Source organism: Dama dama, chromosome 5, assembly GCF_033118175.1.
Source record: "Dama dama isolate Ldn47 chromosome 5, ASM3311817v1, whole genome shotgun sequence".
NCBI lineage: Eukaryota > Metazoa > Chordata > Mammalia > Artiodactyla > Cervidae > Dama > Dama dama.
The window spans coordinates 93891283-93910141 of record NC_083685.1 but is presented as its reverse complement, the minus strand read 5'-3'; the positions used below and the strand labels follow the sequence as shown (position 1 = coordinate 93910141).

Here is an 18859-nt window from a genome sequence, read left to right as displayed (position 1 = left end):
GGGCGGCCACCTGTTCTTTCCTTCTTACAGCATCACAGCTCAGAGGCCCCCACCAGCACATTCCCCCCTCTTTCCTCCTCCTCTCGGAACCTCGCTGGAGATGTAACACCCACTGCCATCCATCTGCTGCCCACCGGATCCCTGCTGGTGGTCCTGCCCTAGCTCTGGGCTCCTCTGCTCCCCTCTTGCAGGCAGGCTGTGTTTGTGTGTGAGCAGCCTTCCTACCCTCCTACCCAGGAGGTACCACCCACCTACTGCTCACACACAGGATGAGGTCGTGTGAGCGCCTGAGCCTTGCAATGGGGCTCAGAACTGCGCCGACTCACAGGGCCATGGTCGGATAACGTGAGCCAGTCTGCAGAGCCAGGGATGGTACCCAACGCAGGACTCACTCCATGCACGGCAGCAGAGACTGTTTCCTGATCCAGCCTCAACGCAGGACATGCACGAGGAGGCCAAGTCATGTTAACAGCAACCGGAAGGGCTAAACCAGACAAGGATGGAAGACAAGGTGTCTTCCAGCCCACAGGGGTCCCACAAAAACAGGATGGAGATGATGTCGGGGGTGGGGGAGAAAACAGGGGTCTGAGCAGGTTTCTCATCCCACAGGGAAGGAAGACATCACTAAAGAAAAGGATTCCTGCAGAATTTCATAGGGATTTTTGGAAACTTGGGGAGCTGGGAGCCCAGAGCACACACCCCGTTGGGAACCAGATCAGATGTGTCCCAGGGCTGCCCAACCACACCACACACCGAGGTATCCTGGCTCAGCTGCTGGCTCAGAGGCCCCTATCTACAGGACCGCAGGATGAGGGCCAGCTGGATGCCAGCCTGGCTGCTGAAACCTGAAGAGGAAGGCAAAGGATGGCCCACGAGAGCAGAAAGCCCTCGAGGGCAGGGCTCTGATTATTTTGTTCACTGCTATATCCCTGGGTTTACAGCTGCCCGGCACAGAGTAGATGCCCAGGAAACATTTCCTGAGTGAATGACTTAAAACCCTGCCCTGCAAGATGAGAATGAAATGGGCAGAGGAGACTGTGCGTGACTGGGGCTATCTCCTTGGGATGGCCAGAGTCAGGGCAGGACAGGCCAATGCATGTGCTCCTAAGCGCTGTCTCTTCTCTGACCACAGACTGCACCCCTCACCCTGGACAGCCAACAGGTGTCCCCAGTAAGATCCATCCAGACACAGGTCCCATTCCAAGCAATCCTCCTCCCCTCCTCTCCCCGGTGCACGCTTCATGCTTCTCCTTCCCTACTTTGGTCTCCCTTCCCACCATCTCACGCTGAACACAGCTCCTTGGCTGCCGGAGTAATGCAGAGGCACAGCTTCAACTATGTCAAGTTGGGCCAGGAGCCTGCAAGACTCTCTATTACCTATGGCAATGGTGATTCAATGGAACCACGCGAAGGACCTATTAAAACCCAGGTTCCTGCCATCACCACCCCCACCACCACCACACTGCTGCCAAGAGAATCTGCATTTCTAACACACCCCCAGGTAATACCGATACTCTTGACCAGAGACCACACTGTGAAAACCGCTGACCTAGGGAATTATCATATTTAATGCAGAGGGAGTGTGAAAGGGACCAAACTGGCCAGAGCAGGGATAGGACAGGGAGAAGGAGGGGAGGATGGCTGGTTTTTATAAGACATCTTCAAAATTTGGCAGATTCATATTTAAATCTGTGAAAGAGGATTTGAAAATGCAAATGACTACAAGTACCAGGCAAGTAACAATAAAAAATGAAGAGATAACAAGAGATTGGATCGGTAATCCAAAACCTCCCAACAGAGAAAAGTCCAGGGTCAGGTGGCTTCATGGTAAATTCCAGCAAACATTTAAAGAAGAATTAGCATCAATCCTTCATAAACTCTTCCAGAAAAAGCAAAGAGGAAGGAACACTACTTAAGTCATTCTATAGGCCAGCATTACCAAAACCATACAAAGAAACCACAAGGAAACAAAACTACAGACCAATATCCCTGACAGACACAGATGTAAAAATTTTCAACAAAATACTAGCTCATCAAACCCAACGGTATGTTACATGCTGTTTCCAGGTGGGATTTATCCCAGGAATGCAAGGTTGGTTCAACATAAGGAAATCAATCAGTGTAATACATCACATTAATGGAATTAAGGGGGAAAAAAAACACAAAATCATCTCGATGCAGAAAGAGCATCTGACAAAATCAAATGCCCTTTCTTGATAACACTCAGAAAGCTAGGAATAGAAAGGAACTTCCTCAACATGATGAGGGTTTCTTTTTTTTTAATCCATAGCTAACATCACACTCAATGATACTGAAAGCATACTGCAAGCTTTCCCCCTGAGATCAGGAACAAAGAAGGATGCCCACTTTCTCCACTACTATTCAGCATCCTGAAAGTTCTATCTGGAACAATTAGACAAGAGAAAGAAATGAAAAAGGAAAAATAAAACTATATTTGCAGGTGACATGATCCAACATGGGAACCCAAAGAATCCACAAAAACACTGCTAGAGCCAATAAAGGAAATCTGAAAAATTGCAGAGTACAAGATCAGCACACAAAAGTCATTTGTACTTCTATACACCAGCAAAGAACAACCTGAAGAGAAAATTAAGAAAACAACTCCATTTATAAGAGTATCAATAAAATAAAATAAAATACCTAGAATAATTTAACCAAGGAGGTAAAGGATTCAAACACTGAAAACTAAAAGACATTGATGAAAGAAATTAAAGAAGACTTAAATAAATGGTATGACATTCCTTGCTCATGGGTTGGAAGAATCAGTATTGTTAAGATGGCAATAACCACCCAAAGTGATCGACAGATTCAATTCAATCCCTATCAAAATTCGAGTTGGATTTCTTTGCAGAAATTGACAAGCTGTTCCTAAAATTGAAGTGGAAACTCAAGGAACTCAGAATAGCCAAAATATTCTTGGAAAAAAACTCACAATTCCCAATTTCAAAACTCACTACAAGGCTACAGTGATCAAAACAGTGTAGTACTGGCATAAGGATAAACATGTAGACCAATGGAAAAAAATTTAGAGCCCAGAGATAAATCCATGCATTTATGGCCAATTGACTCTTCACAAGGTCAAAACCAACAGACAGAGAAAGAACAGTCTGTTCAACAAATGGTGCTAGAAAAACTAGATACCCACATGCAAAATAAACAAAGCTGGACACCTGTACACCACAACACATCCAGAAAGCAAAAACTTAAACCTAAGAGCTAAAACTTGAAAACTCTTAGAAGAAAACATAGGGTTAAATTTTCACGATTGGAGAAGGCAATAGCACCCCACTCCAGTACTCTTGCCTGGAAAATCCCATGGATGGAGGAGCCTGGTAGGCTGCAGTCCATGGGGTCAAGAAGAGTCAGACATGACTGACTTCACTTTCACTTTTCATTTTTATGCATTGGAGAAGGAAATGGCAACCCACTCCAGTGTTCTTGCCTGGAGAATCCCAGGGATGGGGTCACACAGAGTCGGACACGACTGAAGTGACTTAGCAGCAGTAGCAGCAGCAAGTCCACCCCAAACCCAAGTATTAATAGGATGGTGGATCTCAGGCTGCCCCAGTCTTCTGCCCTCCCCAGTAGAGAAAAAAAGAAAAAAAAAAAAAAGAAAAAATTTTCACGATCTTAGATTTGGCAATGTATTCTTAGACATGACACCAACAAGAAAGGAAACATAATTATATCGAACATCATTAAAATTTAAAACTTTTGTGTTCTAACGAACATTATCAAGAAAGTAAAAAAGACAACCGGCAGAATGGGAGAAAATATTTGTAAGGCACATATCTGATTAGAGCCTGGTATCCAGAATACATGGGCTTTCCTGGTAGCTCAGCAGTAAAGAACTGTCCTGCAATGCAGGAGACACAGGAGATGCTGGTTCGATCCCTGGGTCGGGAAGACCCCCTGGAGGAGGGCATGACAACTCAATCCAGTATTCTTGCCTAGAGAATCCCATACACAGAGGAGCCTGGTGGCCTACAGTCCACTGGGAGGCAGAGAGTCGAACACGACTGAAGCCCCTGAGTAGCCATAAGCGTGCACATCCAGAAAATATAAAGAACTCTTATAACTTAACAAACAGACAACCCTATTTTAAAATAGGAAAAGGACTTGAATAGACACTTCTCCAAAGAAGATATACAAATGGACACCAGGAAAATGAAAGAAGTATTCCACATCATTAAGTTGTGTGCATGTGTGGGCTAAGTCCCTTCAGTAGAGTTGTGGGGAAATGCAAATCAAAACCACAATGAGATACCACTCTCACACCCACTAGGATGGCTATAGTCAAAAAATAGAAAATAACAGGTGCTGGCGAGCATGTGGAAAAATTGGAACCCTCATACATTGCTGGTGGGAATGTAAAATGGCACAGCTGCTGTGGAAAACAGTTTGGCAGTTCCTCAATAAATTAAACATAGAGCTGCCATAAGACCCAGCAATTCCACTCCTAGGTAGATACCCAGAGAACTGAAAACAAGTACTCACACAAATACCTGCACACGAATGTTGTACATTCGTACCCTGAAGAGTTGCACTATGTACACTTGCCAAAAGGTAGAAACAACCCAAACGTCCATCAACAATTGGACAGATTAACAAATTGTGGTGCATCTACACAACGGAATATAATTCAGCCATGAAAAGAAACGAAGTGCTGATACAAGCTACAAGGTGAATAAGCCTCAGCAAAACATCCCAAGTGAAAGATGGCAGACACAAAAGGTCCCACACTGTCTGACTCCATTTCTACAAAATATCCGGAATAGGCAAATCAATCTATAGAGAGAGAAAGCAGACGAGTGATTGCCAGGGGCTGGAATTGGGCGGGGGGTGGGGAATGCAGAGCAATAGCTAAATGGGATTGTATTTGGAGGTGACAGAAATAGTTTAGAACTAGACAGAGATGATGGCTGCAAAATACTGTAAATATACTAAATGCCAATGAATTGTTCACTTTAAACGATTAATCTTATGTTGTGTAAATTTCCCCTCAATGAAAATAAGAGTTGGGAGAGTGAAACAATGATAATGAAAGAGTGCATATCACTTGCAATAGGGGCAACTGCTGCTCCTCTCTGCCAGGTTGCAAGCAGGAATGCTAGCTTAATGTTACCAGAGTTTTCAACATTTCAAGGTAAGCCAGAAATCCAAATTTGTATGTAAACTCCCAACTTTTAGACATTGATAACCAATTCAAACTTTCTCTACATGGACCAAACAAAATGTGTCTATGAGCCAAGTCAGTCCACAAGACACAATTTCCAAGCTCTGCTCTGTATAACAAGGAGCCACTGAATGTTTCTAAGCTGGAAAATGAGAAGATATAAGAAAAATTTAGGAAGTCCCAAGATAATCTCTGCTGGGTGTACATGATATGCCAGGCACCGGGGCACTGGATCAGGCAACATTACAAATGCTATCCTGTCAGTCCAGAGAAGGAGGGTTAGAGGGGTGGAAGGCATTGAGTGATTAAGCAACTTGCCCAAACTGAACACATTCAGGAAAGGCAGAAGCCAGATTCAGGTTCAGATCTATCTGGGTTTGAGAACTCCACATCTCACTGCGTGCCTGACAGACATCTCAGACTGAACTAGGCCCAACAGAACACTCATAAACCATTTTTTTTTTTTAATCATTAACTCTTCCCCTCAAAAGCTTTCCTCCACCCAAGCCAGTCTTCCCCATTGTCCACCCACCCTGACAAAATCCCCAGGATCATCACTGATTCCTTTTTCCTCATTCTCCATACCCAACAGGCCTGCAGAGTGAAAGTGTTAGTCACTCAGTCATGTCCAGCTCTTTGCAACCCCATGGACTATAGCCTGCCAGGCTTCTCTTTCCATGGAATTCTCCAGACAAGAATACTGGAGTGGGGTCCCTTCTCCAGGGGATCGTCCCGACTCAGGGATCAAACCCAGGTCTCCTGCATTGCAGGCAGATACTTTACTTTATGAGCCACCAGGGAAGCCCCGATAGGCCTGCAAGTCCAATGTCAAAATAACTCCCAAGTCTGAGCACTTCTTAACATCACCCCTACTCCCATCACCTCTCACTGCCCCTCATCAGGACCAGGGAGCAGCCTCCTCAGCAGTCCCCGGCTTTCACAGCAACGCCTCCCTAACCAGCCCAGCCCCCTTGGACATCAGCCACACAGTCTTTCTGGAAGGTAAATCAGATGACACCCGTCTCCCTCCAGTGTACCACTCCACACCCTGCCAAGGTCCAGGGGTGTCAGGATATCTCGGTTTGTAACAAGGTCACCAGGCTCACACCCTGCCCCCCCCCCCACCCCGCCCCTGTTCTGGAGCTACTGGTGGCTCAGCCTGAGATTGGGGGACTTCTCGACCAACCCTCCAACAAGTATCCTATCACTCCCCACTATCCCTAAACAGTCACAGTCCAGGAAGGGAAAGAAAGGACAGAGCACAGCCCACCCACCCCACTCCCTGACCCCCCGCCTGCCACAGACAGGTGTGAACGAGAAGACAGCAGTCCTGACCCCATGTTCAGCAGGAGGGGCACAAGGCCTGGCAGAGCTGGAAGAGAGGGATGCCCACAGAGCCTCCAGGGACAGTCTGACTTGGCAGGAAGGGACCCTGACTCCCAAGCCAGGGGGAAATGTCACACACACCACTCCCAGGTGTCACCCTAACAGCCCCAAGGCCCTGTGACAGCACACGGTCCCCCGCCAGGGCCTTCCCAGGCACAGCACAGGGCAGGGAGGGCTGCAGCCACAGAGCCGGCCTGCCAGCTCCGAGTGTCTGCAGCCGGGTGGAAGGAGGGCAGCCACAGTGTCCCTCCCTCTCCCGCCCTGGCACCCCACCTGGCAGAGCCTGCAGGTGGGTGAGGGTCCCCTCAGGCCCTCACTCGCATCAGGAATCCTTGACAGAGGAGCACAGATGTGAGCTCTGCCCAGTCTCACTCCAGGACCCTGCCTCACGCCTCCAGGCCAAGGAGGAAACGCTCTGGTCCCTGACTCTGCCCCACACCCCCTCCTCACCCCCAATCCCCTCTGTCCCGGGTCTCTCCTTCCCCGAGTGACAGGCGGCCTCCACACCCCACCAGGGGCTCCCTGCCAGGTGACAGCAGGAGTGATCGTCTGGCTCCTCCCTTGACTGGGCCACTCTGGGCAGCCGGTGTGGACAGGCATAGCCCCATAATCCGGTACACTCACCAAAATGTTCTTTAAGAAATCCATCATCTTCCACCAGTGCCTTCCCCTGTGAGTTGAGGGGCGCCCTGACTGTCTGCCTGAGCAACACTGGCTGCTAGCACCCCAGCCGCTGCTGCTGCTGCTGCTGCTGACGTTGAACAACTTCCTTAAGATCAAACAAGGAACTGCAGGACTTGGGTGTCCGCCAGGAGCTGTCATTCCACATTGACCGGACCTGACCTTTGACCCCTCCTTTGCCACTGTTGTTTTTCTGGGGAACCCAGAGCTGGTGGAGCCACCGCATAGCATATGTAGTGAGAGCAAGAGGTCTCCCCAGGGGAGAGGCGCCGTAGGTTGTCAGGAGAGACTCATTTGGGGGTGTTGGAAGCATTACTGTCCCTCCAGCCTTATCTTTTTGTTTAATTTCATTTATTTATTTAGGTTGTGCTGGGTCTTCATTGCCGCACAGATTTTTCTGTAGTTGCAGTGCCTGGGCTTCTCCGTGCAGGGGCTTCTCTTGCTGTGGAGCATGGACCCTAGGGCACGAGGGCGTCAGTAGTTGGGGCCACGGGCTCTAGAGTGCAGACTCAGGAGCTGTGGAGCACAGGTTCCAGGTCACACAGGCTTCACTAGTTACGGCTCTGGGCTCTAGAGCAGAGCCTCAATAGCTGTGGTGCACGGGCTTAGTTGCTCCATGGCACATGGGTGGAATCTTCCCCGACCTGGAACTGAACCTGTGTCTCCTGCATAGGCAGGCCGATCCTTTATCACTGAGCCACCAGGGAAGCCCCCTTCCATCCTCATCTTGAGTGACTTCTCAATGCTGCTGGCCTGTGATGTATGACAGGAGACAGGACGGGGGCACAGGATGCTGTGGGACTCAGGGCAGGCCCCACTGGCTTGGGACCTCAGTTTCCCCATCTGCGAATTAAGAAGTCCTATGTATAAGAAGAATAAAAATGAAGTAGAAAGAAAGCAGCTGCCTGCATCTTATAGGCATTCGCGTGGTCCCCATAGAGCCCCAGATCTCCTACTCAAAGATTTGAAGAAACAGCTAAAAGAGGAAGACGTGGTTCCTTTGCGGGTGGGTCTAGTAAGAGGGAGGGCATCCGCGGTGGCTCAGCCAGTAAAGAATCTGCCGGCCGATGCAGGAGACTCAGGTTCGATCCCTGGGTGGGGAAGTTGGACACAACTTAGCAACTAAACCGTCTCCACCTGGGAGGAGGGAACAGAGGCATGGTGAATGGCTTTCTTTCACCAAACACTCTAGGTTTTGTTTTTTCAATCATTGTAAGGTATTACTTTGGTTTAAAATTTTTTTTAACGTGCCTTAAAAAAGAGAGCAGTCCTCACGTCTTGTGGCTATCCCACAAGAAAAATAAAAAATAAGGAAAGTAAATGGGTTGAGAAGACTTGTACTGCATCTACAGTCCAAGGCCCAGAGGCACCAAGCGCTGTGCTGTTAACAGAGGAAGAAAGCAGGCCCCAGAGCTCAGTCCAGGGCTCACCTGGGTCTCGGAGTCTCTTCCAGCACTAACAAACACATCACATTTAATATCCATCCACAGTCCTTGGTGCCCTTCCAGCTTTGGAAGCAAAGTAACGTCTCAGCTCAAAAGGAAGGGAATGAATTTTTAAATCCCTCAAAAAAAGGTGGCATGGTGTGGAAGAAATAGCCCTTAGACAGCGTGCATAGCTGACAAGGCTTTAAGCCGAAGTTCTGCTACTTACAAGCTGTGCGGGCTGGTTACTCAGCCACTGAGCCTCAGTTTCCACATCTGTAAAATGGACAAAATCTGACCCACTTTACACAGTAGCTGTAGAGTAGGATATGGGAAAGTGAGGCAAACACCGCCAGTATATGGCCACTATGATGATCTTCATTCCTTCCCCCAGTGCTCACTCCTCATGTCCTGGCCCCCAGAGACAGTGTGAAAAGTACCCCACCACCTGCTCAGCCCCACCCAGAAGCTAATCTTTTTTATTTTTTGGCGTGCCATGTAGCATGTGGCATGTTAGTTCCCTTACCAGGGATCAAACCCGTACCCCTTGCATCAGAAGCACAGTCTTAACCACTGGGCCACGAGGGAAGCCCCCAGGAAGCCGATCCTATCTCTGCTTTCCCTCCTCCAGCCCAGCCTGCCGCCAAACACACAGCCCACCCGCTCTGTCCAGTGCAGTCCCATCCTACGCTGGCTTGAGCCCAGAAACCCCAACAGCATCCACGGGAGATCAGAAAGACCAGGATATGTCCCCGGGGACTGGGAGAGGACACAGCTCAATCGAGGTCAGAGAAGGTCTTGGCATGAGTCCGTCCCTGGGGGCATCAAGTGACAATGAAGGTCAGGGAAGGGGGAAGGGGGCAGGGTCCTAGGATGTGAACTGGGCCATCTTACACATCTTGAGGCATCACGTGCCAGAGGAAACCCTGGCCGTGGAGAAGGCTGGCAGTGTCCCTTCCAGCTCTTACAAACCTGATAGAGAAGTCCATGTCAGGAGAAAGGAGTGGTCAAGCTCACCACCCTCCCTGTCCCTAAAGGGGCCCCACTGGGCTGTCCCTAATGAGCCCTTCTCTCCTGCCCCTGGAGAAAGGAACCCTGGATGAGGCTCCTGTGTCCTCAACATCCTTGCACACCTGCTTCTGGCTCATCTGCATTCCTGCTCTGGGCCCGTGAGTCAATACCGGGGCCCCACCCCTACCCCACCCTGCAGCCAGGCTGTCCAGGACATGCCATCTGCTTGGCCACAGCATTCCAGGACCCGTACAGGAAGCTTGTGGTCCCAAGCCTCTGCCTCCGTGCAGAAATGCATCCAGAGGCAGGGAGGAAGGAAAGAGACAGGCAACGACTTACTGATCCCCTCTGGGCCTGGCACTAACTCAGGGCTGTGGACCCTCGGAAGATCAGCTTCAGTTCCTCTCCTCTTTTCTACCCACTCCCCTTGACATGGTTGACTCCTACTTGTCCTTCAGGCCTTAGCTAGGAGATTACCTCCTCTAGGAAGCCTTCCTAGCATCCACCCCTCCCCCAAGTAGTACTTCCATAAGCATCCAGCATGTGCCCTATTGGGTGACTTATCTCTGCATTCTAATTTTTCATTTAACTATCTGTTTCCCCCACTTCATCTGTTAACCTCAGCATCCAGCACATAGGTGCTCAATAAATATTTGATGACTGAAGGACCGAATAAAAGAACTGACTTCCATCTAGTGACTAAGATAATCACAGTAGTAAATATGTAGAACCCAGTAAAAGAGGAGCAGTCATGGTGGTGAGTGGATGCCTGCACGGACCCACAGAGGAGCGGACAATGTCTGTGCTGCAAAGGAGCGTGGTGGTTCTTTAGCTGCTAAGTTGTGTCTGACTTTTGCGACCCCATGTACTGTAGCCTGCAAGGCTCCTCTGTCCATGTGATTTTCCAGGTAAGAACATTGGAGTGACTTGCCATTTCCTTCTCCAGGGGATCTTCCTAACCCAGGGATCGAACATTTGTCTCCTACATTAGCAGGTAGATTCTTTACAACTGAAACACCAGTGAAGCCCCACTGCAAAGGAGGGGCCTTCCCAAAGGAGCTACTTTCCTTATCTTGCAGATAGAGATATGGCAGTACAAGAAAAGCAAGTCCTGTGTTTAAGGACACATAGCAATAGAGCATGAGTCAATATCCAGGCCCAGGGTTCATTCCCACTACCTCCCACTTGACCCCTCGATTAACCCAGGGGGTGAGAAATGAAGCTCAGACTCAGCAACTGACCTGCTTAAGGTCACATGGCCTGTTAGTAGCAGAGCCAAGCATTGTAGGTGAAAGACGGGATGTGGTGGAGAAAACAGGGGAAAAGAGGGGGTCAGGGAGGGACAGAAGGTAAGTGTGTTTGCGCTAAACTCAAGGGGCAGGAAGGAGACTCCAGACACGAGGAGGCCCTCAGCCTCCCCTGGCAGGTCATGAGCAGTGGTGTGGTAGTATGACCCCACGCTGGCAGCCTCTCCCACACACCACAAGAGTGAGTCCAAGGACAGGCAAGCACAGAAAAAGGAACGAGGACCAGAGAGACCAACAGCTGTCCAGGTGGGGCAAAAGTGCCTGCTGCCCGCTGGGAGCCGGGAAGGGGAGGTTAAGGTTGGAGCGCATTTCCCGTCTGTCAAATTAGCCCCCACGCCTCTGAATGAGGGCTCTCTTCCTTCAGCGCCAGAAAAGCCACTACTAAGAGCACCCAACAGTAATCTGATTATAAAAAACCTGCCCGCAGCAAGGCCACTGGGATCATCAGGGTTTCCTCCCCCACATGTAATTTTTCGCTGGCAGCTCTAGTCCAGTTGAAAGAGTACGGGACTGGGAACCAGACAGACCAGGATCCAAATTCCAGCCCAGCTCTGGCCAGCTGTGACCTCGGGCCCCATCCTCTTCATTTGTAAAGCTGGAATGATGATACCCATCTTCCCAGTGACGATGAAATGAGATGACAAATGTGAACGCACCTAATACAGGAACAGTCATTGATCAACACACGTCGGCCGGCTCTGAATCTATCGGATTTATAGGATTAATTTTGTGACAGGAGCAGTTGACGTTTACTGAGCTCTCACTACGGGTGCCAGGCCCCTGACAAAGTACTTTACGTGCATCCTCTTAGCTGATCCCCAAGACCACCCAAGAGGCAGTCACTGTTACCATCCCCACTCTCAGATGCAGAAACTGAGGCTGAGGGTTAAGTATCTAGGCAACAGGCCGCATCATCGATACAAACATAGACAGCCTGCAGCATCCAAGCTTTGAACCACCACACTAACAGGGCTCAGGTACCTGGCTGGTCCATGAGAAGCAGGATACTCACACCCCTGCCAATCTCTCTCAAATCTTTCTGAAACCTCTCAGCCAGAATCCCCAGGGCATGTGACTTGATCTGGGTATCATATTTTGTTTTGTTTTTTTGTTGTTTGTTTGGGTTTGGGGCTGCACCACATGGCTTGTGGGATCTTAGTTCCCCGACCAGGAATCAAACCTGGGCGCCCCCTGCCCCCACCCACTGCCCTGCTTCAGTTAAAGCACCAAGTCCTGACCACTGAACCATGAGGAAATTCCCCTAATATCCTGCTTTATCTGAATGGCTCCTAGGACTGTCTGATCTTTCCCCTAAACTTAGAACTCCTGGCCAGCAGAAGTTATGTCTACACATACTATACACGCCATATTTCATCAAATCTTGAATGACATCCATCATAAGAGATACTTTACTTTGTATACCACAAACAAAGCAAAAACACAACCAATTGCAAACTATTGCTAGGGGAATGCAGCCTGAGTCCAGAGATATTAAATGAGAGAGAGGGGAAACGTGTCTTCGAAACGATGAAATACAGTAGTAGATACGCAGTAATTATCTGTACTCAGTAATTATTTCTCTGAGTAGGAGAAACGAGTGCTAACTCGAAATTTTGTCTGCCTCAAGTTTGTGTCTCACCAGCTGGCTAAGGGGAATGCTGCATTTCTCTAAGACTCGATTTTCTCATCTCTAAAGTGGGCAAAATAGTTCTTCTCTTCCAGGGTGTCTGTGAGAACCAGGGGGGTTTGAGAATGTGCTTTGTAAGCTGGAAAGCACTGTACCAACCTCCAGGGTAAACAGGATGAAAAGGAGACGATGAGGGGCACCATCAGCAGTTATGAGCGACGACACCAGTAGACCCTGTGGGTGTTTGCAAGGGGCTCTGTAAGCGTGTGGCTGCCTTGGAGCAATCCAGCCCCGTTTTCTAGGAAATCATTGGCACTGCTGCTTCCAAGCTGTCCCTCCCTTGCAACCACAAGATTCACAGCCCGGCACTGGTGAAGGAATCACAGTGTCCACACCGTTGGAGGCTCTCCAAGTCAGGCTTTGGGGTGCCAGTCCACAGACCTTCTGCTTCTGATTGAGCCTGTGACCTGAAACTTCTAGTCTTCCAATAAAGCTGGGGTCAGCTTCAGTTCCGAGCCTCACCGTGGGGGCACTGGAAAAACAGTCTATGAACCTGATCAGATGATCAGAGATAAGCCTTGATGGGTCCACCACAGGATGAACTGGAGGGTTAAGTACCCTGGGGGAGACAACAGCCTCAACAAAGGCATCATGGCAGGAGAGTGAGGAGGGGGTTATTCTGGCTTTGGTCTCACCAGTGACCATACTTGTGGTCCAGGCAAGAGGCCCAGGTCCCCCTGCTCACGTCTGTCCAGAGGAATAGGAAATAAAGCAACACTGAAGCTGAGAAGGTAGGACCAGAAGACAGTGTTGGCCTCCTAGAAAAATGTCTGCTTCCCTCCCAACCCCCTTGTCCCTGAAATGCAGTGGCTGGCGCTCCACGGCTGTTGTCTCTCCTAACTGGCTCGGGTGGGTGGGTGTCTGGCTGAGTGTCAGAAGCGTGGCTCTCTCTTTCCTCACTCCTTGGTGGCCCTTGATCCCCAGGCAAGGTTCCTGCATAGCCAGCATCCTTCCCACTTACCCTCTCCTTCTTCCCTGGCTTCCAGATCCTGCCTATTTTCCTGCAGCCTTGTTACCGACATACCAGGACTCTGAGGTTTGCAGCAAGAGCAGCAGAAGCCCTGCCACCACCTCTCCATCTCTCCGCCCATCAAATGAGTTTTAAGAACCAAAGAATATTAATACATAATATGGTGGCTCGGATGGTAAAGAATCTGCCTGCAATGCAAGAGACCCAGGTTCAATCCTTGAGTCGGGAAGATTCCCTGGAGAAGGGAATGGCAACCCACTCCAGTATTCTTGCCTGGGAAATCCCATGAACAGAGGAACCTGGAGGACTATAGTCCATGGGGTTGCAAAGAATCACACATGACTGAGTGACTAACAACATATTAATATATATATATGTATATATGAATCACTTTGCTGTACATCTGAAGCTAACATAACATTGTAAATCAACTATACTTCAATTAAAAAAATAAAAGAACCAAGCACTAAGGACTGTGGGACCAATTAGCCTCCTCCCTCAATCCCAGCCCTGACGTGTACCTGGGAGAGAAAAGTGGCTGCAGAAGCTCCTGGGTTTTCGACTCACAGAGGACAGGTCACATGGCAAACATGGAACCTGCAGCCCCCCTCAGCAGACTCCGCTCTCCTTCCTTGATCCCAGAAGCTGCCCCCTGCCCAAGGCTCCCTTCCAGCTCCCCCACCCATCCACAAGAGTGTCTCCGTCCTCCTGGCAGAGTCTAGCATCATCTCAGGGACTCGTGAACATGATCGGCTACCACTGGGGAGGCGTCCACCAGCGGCCGGTCACGTGACTGTGATCAGAGGTCTGTTCACTCATCTCCAAAATAAACATTCATCCTATTCTCACTATCCAGTTCACGCCCAGGGCGGTTCAGGCAAGACTGAGTGAGTGCCAGGGCGCAACCTCACCTATTTCTAAAGTAGGAGGCGCCATATACCAAGATATACGCCATATACCAACCTTCTCAGCGGGTCTCTCCCATCTCTGTGCCTCCTCCGTTTCCACGCTCATTACAGAGTATGAAGGTGGCTGCTCTCCCTTCCCCTCCATCGCCGCTGAGCTGTTGCCCCAGAGGGACCACTGGATGCCCTATAGCCAGCAGCAAGCTATGTGCCTCCCCCAGCACCTTCCAGCCTACAAATTGTCCCAACTGACCCACGTCTACTATAAAGCAAAGCTCCCCATCCCCCCTGCCCACACCAGCACTGTTAGTAAGTGGCAAAACAAGATTTAGAGATTATCTGAGTCCGAATTTATCTGGGCTCTTCCTGTTAGCACTCTCCTCCACCCAGGACCATAGGTTACTGGGATTTTGCTGGAGCCAGTACTCGCCTAGCACACAGCCAACTCTCATCAGATGTTCAGGGCTGAGAACCGAATAAATCAATACATGCTTTGTTCTGGGCTGAGCAAAGGGCAAAATCAGGAAAGAAGTCATGGGAAACTGGCAACTTTGGGGGCTCCTGCTCCCAGATGTTCCCCAGGAGATGCCGTCCAAGGCACCCCCATCTCAACCCTGTGCGTGCTGCATGCGTGCTAAGTCGCTTCAGTCATGTCTGACTCTTTGCAATTCTACGGACTGTAGCCCACCAGGCTCCTATTGTCTATGGGGATTCTCCAGGCAAGAATACTGGAGGGGGTTGCCATGTCCTCCTCCAGGGAATCTCCCCAACCCAGGGATTAATCAGCCTCTCTTTGTCTCCTGCACTGGCCAGCAGGTTCTTCATCACTAGCGCCACCTGGGAACTAGTCTCAACCCTGGGCAGCCCCTAAAAGATTCTCCAGAAGGCAGGAGATGGCAGGAGGGAGGTTGCTGGGAGTTTCATTTCAGACTAACCTGCAGGAAGGGCATGTTTGCAAATTGCATGTTCTCTTCCTTCCCCATCTTCTCGTTAATGATCACCTAAATAAACGCTTCGGTCCCGAGCGATCTTACAATCAGTCCCTGAGCTCCAAGAGCCTAATTACACGTATACAGTGCGGGGGACTGTGACACTAAGCAGCTCTCTTCCCCCTAAGCCATATGTCAAATAACACGATTGTCCTGCCCCCTTGTGCCAGCTGGGACTAATAAAACGGGGTGCTGGGGCAAATGCAGGCCTTCAAAAGGCAAAAAATATTCCCACCAATGCAGAGTCCCCCAGCACCCACCCCCCATACAGCACCCTGAAACATGATGGTACAACAAAGACCTACCCAAACGTTCACATTCACCCCACACACCATAAACACTCATTCATGCAAACACACACACCCAGTCCTTGGGAAGGGTCCTCATAAGCCCCCAAGGCCAGGACCATTAGCCGGCTGCACACGCCCTCCTGCCATAGACAGTTATCTGTTGTCATTTGCAATCTGCCTGCCCAGTGGTCCCCTCCTCAAAAGCAGACTGGCAACAAAGGAGGTGAGTGAAGGAGGTGCAAAGTTAGAGACCTCAGCCTGCTTCTCACAGTCCATTCCTTTCCCACCAGAAGAGATCCTTCCATGCATCCAGTGGATGTTTTGGAAGTGGTGCCAGCACCTGGCTCGAGGGCTGATATCACCTTCCAGGCCTTCCCTGAAGCCACCAGGGCAGGACCAAAACAGCAGAGGAGCCTGTGATGCTGCGAGCATGGAACTCATCCTGACCGAGGCCTGGTCTCCCCTAAGGAGGTCTCCAGGGGCACCCAAGCAGCGAGGATGGCAGTGGGCACAGTGGTGGGGCCCCAGCTCCTAGCAGCCTGACCCAGATGGCTTAGCAGGCAGCTGGTGGATTTGTCACTGCTCCCCAGTTCTCCCTCCCCCAGCCTGGTGTTGATGGCAGAGGCCACAAGGGGGCCAGGTGAGCAGTATGGCAGGTCCACCTGGAGAACCAAGACAGCTCCCAGCTCCTTAGATGGATATAGCCAAGACAGCCCCAGACAAATTTCCAGGCCCCTCTCAGCTCCCCAGAGGGCAGGTGATGTGCTCTGGTCCCAAGACACAGCCCCGTTTACACTGAATTGGGAATTCCTCTGGCCAGCTATCCAGAGGAGAGAGTGAACTGGAGCCCTGGGAGTGACCAGTCCCAAAGGGCCACCAGGAGGGAAATCATGACCCTGCTCTCCCAGGCCTAAAGGACAGGCCATCCCCACCGCAGAAGGAAGGTGTGTTCAGGATTTTGGTTGAACGTGTACAGCTCAGGCTGGTCTCTGACCCTCATGACCATCCCCTCCTGGAATCACCAGGCAGCCTGGATATGTCCTGCCCTGGGAAACCATGTGCCAAGCTGTGAAGAGAGCCTGGTGCCTTCGTGGGGCAAGGTGGTCATGGGGTCCTGGCACCAGGAGGACTGTGCGCCTGGCCGTGCACACAGGAGACCCCGGCTCCAGCTGGAGCAGACAGAAACACCATCTTTCTACACGTGGCCACTCTGGTCAGCCCTGCAGAATTCTGTACCTCTTACGTGACTGTCTTCCCATCCATCAATCAACCTGGCCCCACAGCTTCCCTGAAATTGCTCTGGTCAAGGTCACCACTGACCTCCATGTTGCCAAAGCCCAGAAGAACTTCTGCCCTCAGCTTCATCCTCAGTACTACTGCCTCCTCCTTTGAGGGTACCGGGGTCTCCTTCAGCTCTCCTCGCAGGCTCCTCCTCTTCCTCTTGGAGACCTTCAAGGCTCAGGCTGGGATCTCCCCTCATCTCTGTCTCTGCTGCCTTCCCAAGGTACTTAACCATCCGTCTGGAATTTAATTCCAGCTGCACACTGCTACCTCCACCTGAATGTCTCTAACCTTGACCTCTCCTTGGATCTCCAAATTAGCAAATCTGCAGTCATGGGCATCTCAAACTCAGCATGTCCAATACAGTGCTCCTGATCTGCTCTTCTGAACCTGTCTCTCGCGGGCTACTCCTTCTCATTAAGATGGGACCCAAACCTACCCATCGCTCAAGCCCCACCTGGGATGATGAGACATCGAGATCCCTCCTTTCCATCACCTCCCAGGTCCAACCCACCAGCACCTCCCGTGGTCCTGACTTTCTCACCATAACCCTAATCCCTTCCTGTCTCCCCATCTCCACTGCCAACAGCCACTCCCCTACCCCGGGTTCAAGTCCCCTTCATTTTTTTGCCTGGACTAGAGCAACAGCCTCCAATCTGGTCTCCCTCCTTACACTGTTGCTCTTGCCACGCGGCAGTCAGAGATGAATCACAGCGCCCTGCTAATCAGGTTCCAAACCCTTCTCAAGACCCACAGCACTGGCACACTCTGCCTCTCTGCAGCCTCCCCTCGCTCAGCCTACTCCAGCCACACAGGCCTCCTTTGTGTTCTTCTAAAGCTCAGACAGATGAACAGCAAGGTCCTGCTGCACAGGGAACTATAGTCAATATCTTGTAATAACCTATAATGGAAAAGAATCTGGAAAAGAACATATATATGCATACATTTTATATTCCCATATCTATGTTACATATGTATAAAATGTATCCATATATATACATTTTATATAAATATGTATGTATATTTATTTATAACTGAATCACTTTGTTGTACACCTGAAACTAACACAACATTGTAAATCAACTATACTTCAGGAAAAAGGAGAAAGAAAAAAGAAAAAGCACTCACCCAGGACTTCCCTGGGGGTCCAGTGGTTAAGATTCCACACTGCCAATGCAGGGGATACAGGTTTGATCTCTTGTTGGAGAACTAAGATCCTACATGCTGTGTGGCACGGCAAAAGATTAAAAAGGAAACAAAAAGCAAAGCACCAACTCTTCCTTGCCTCAGTGCCTTGCACTTGTTATTTCCAGCATCCAGACAACCTCCATCTCTTCACATGGGCATTCCTTCTCATCTTCAGTTGTTGTTCAGTCACTCTGTCACGTCTGACTCTTTGCGACCCCATGGACTGCAGCACGCCAGGCTTTCCTGTCCTTCACCATCTCGCGGAGTTTGCTCAAATTCACGTCCATTGAATCAGTGATACCATCCGAGCATCTTATCCTCTGTCGTTCCCTTCTCCACTTGCCTTCAATCTATCCCAACATCAGGGTCTTCAGGGCTCAGCCTAAATGTTACCTCCTCCAGGTCTTCCTTGAAACACAGGCAAAACCATTTCTCCCTCCCACAGACACCATATTCTCAAAGAGCACCCTTAAAATGATGCCCACCCCACAAACACAAGTTTGTGTCTCTCTTCAGAGCACTGATCAGAAGTTGCTGTTGTCT

At 50.0% G+C, this 18859-nt stretch overlaps 1 protein-coding gene across 13 annotated transcripts in view; it reads right to left on the bottom strand.

The window, feature by feature from the left end:
• The window catches only part of RAP1GAP2 (RAP1 GTPase activating protein 2), a 214499-nt gene that overhangs the window by 70665 nt on the left and 124975 nt on the right, over nucleotides 1-18859 (bottom strand). The window contains exon 1 of one of the 13 annotated variants that reach the window (XM_061143116.1): nucleotides 7208-7320. The exons of 11 other annotated variants lie outside the window; for them this stretch is intronic. In XM_061143116.1, the coding sequence (XP_060999099.1) occupies nucleotides 7208-7234 (27 nt within the window). In that variant the 5' untranslated portion in view covers nucleotides 7235-7320. Of the gene's footprint in view, nucleotides 1-7207; nucleotides 7321-18859 lie in introns of those variants that run through there. One more of the 13 variants, XM_061143118.1, reaches the window with a different exon arrangement.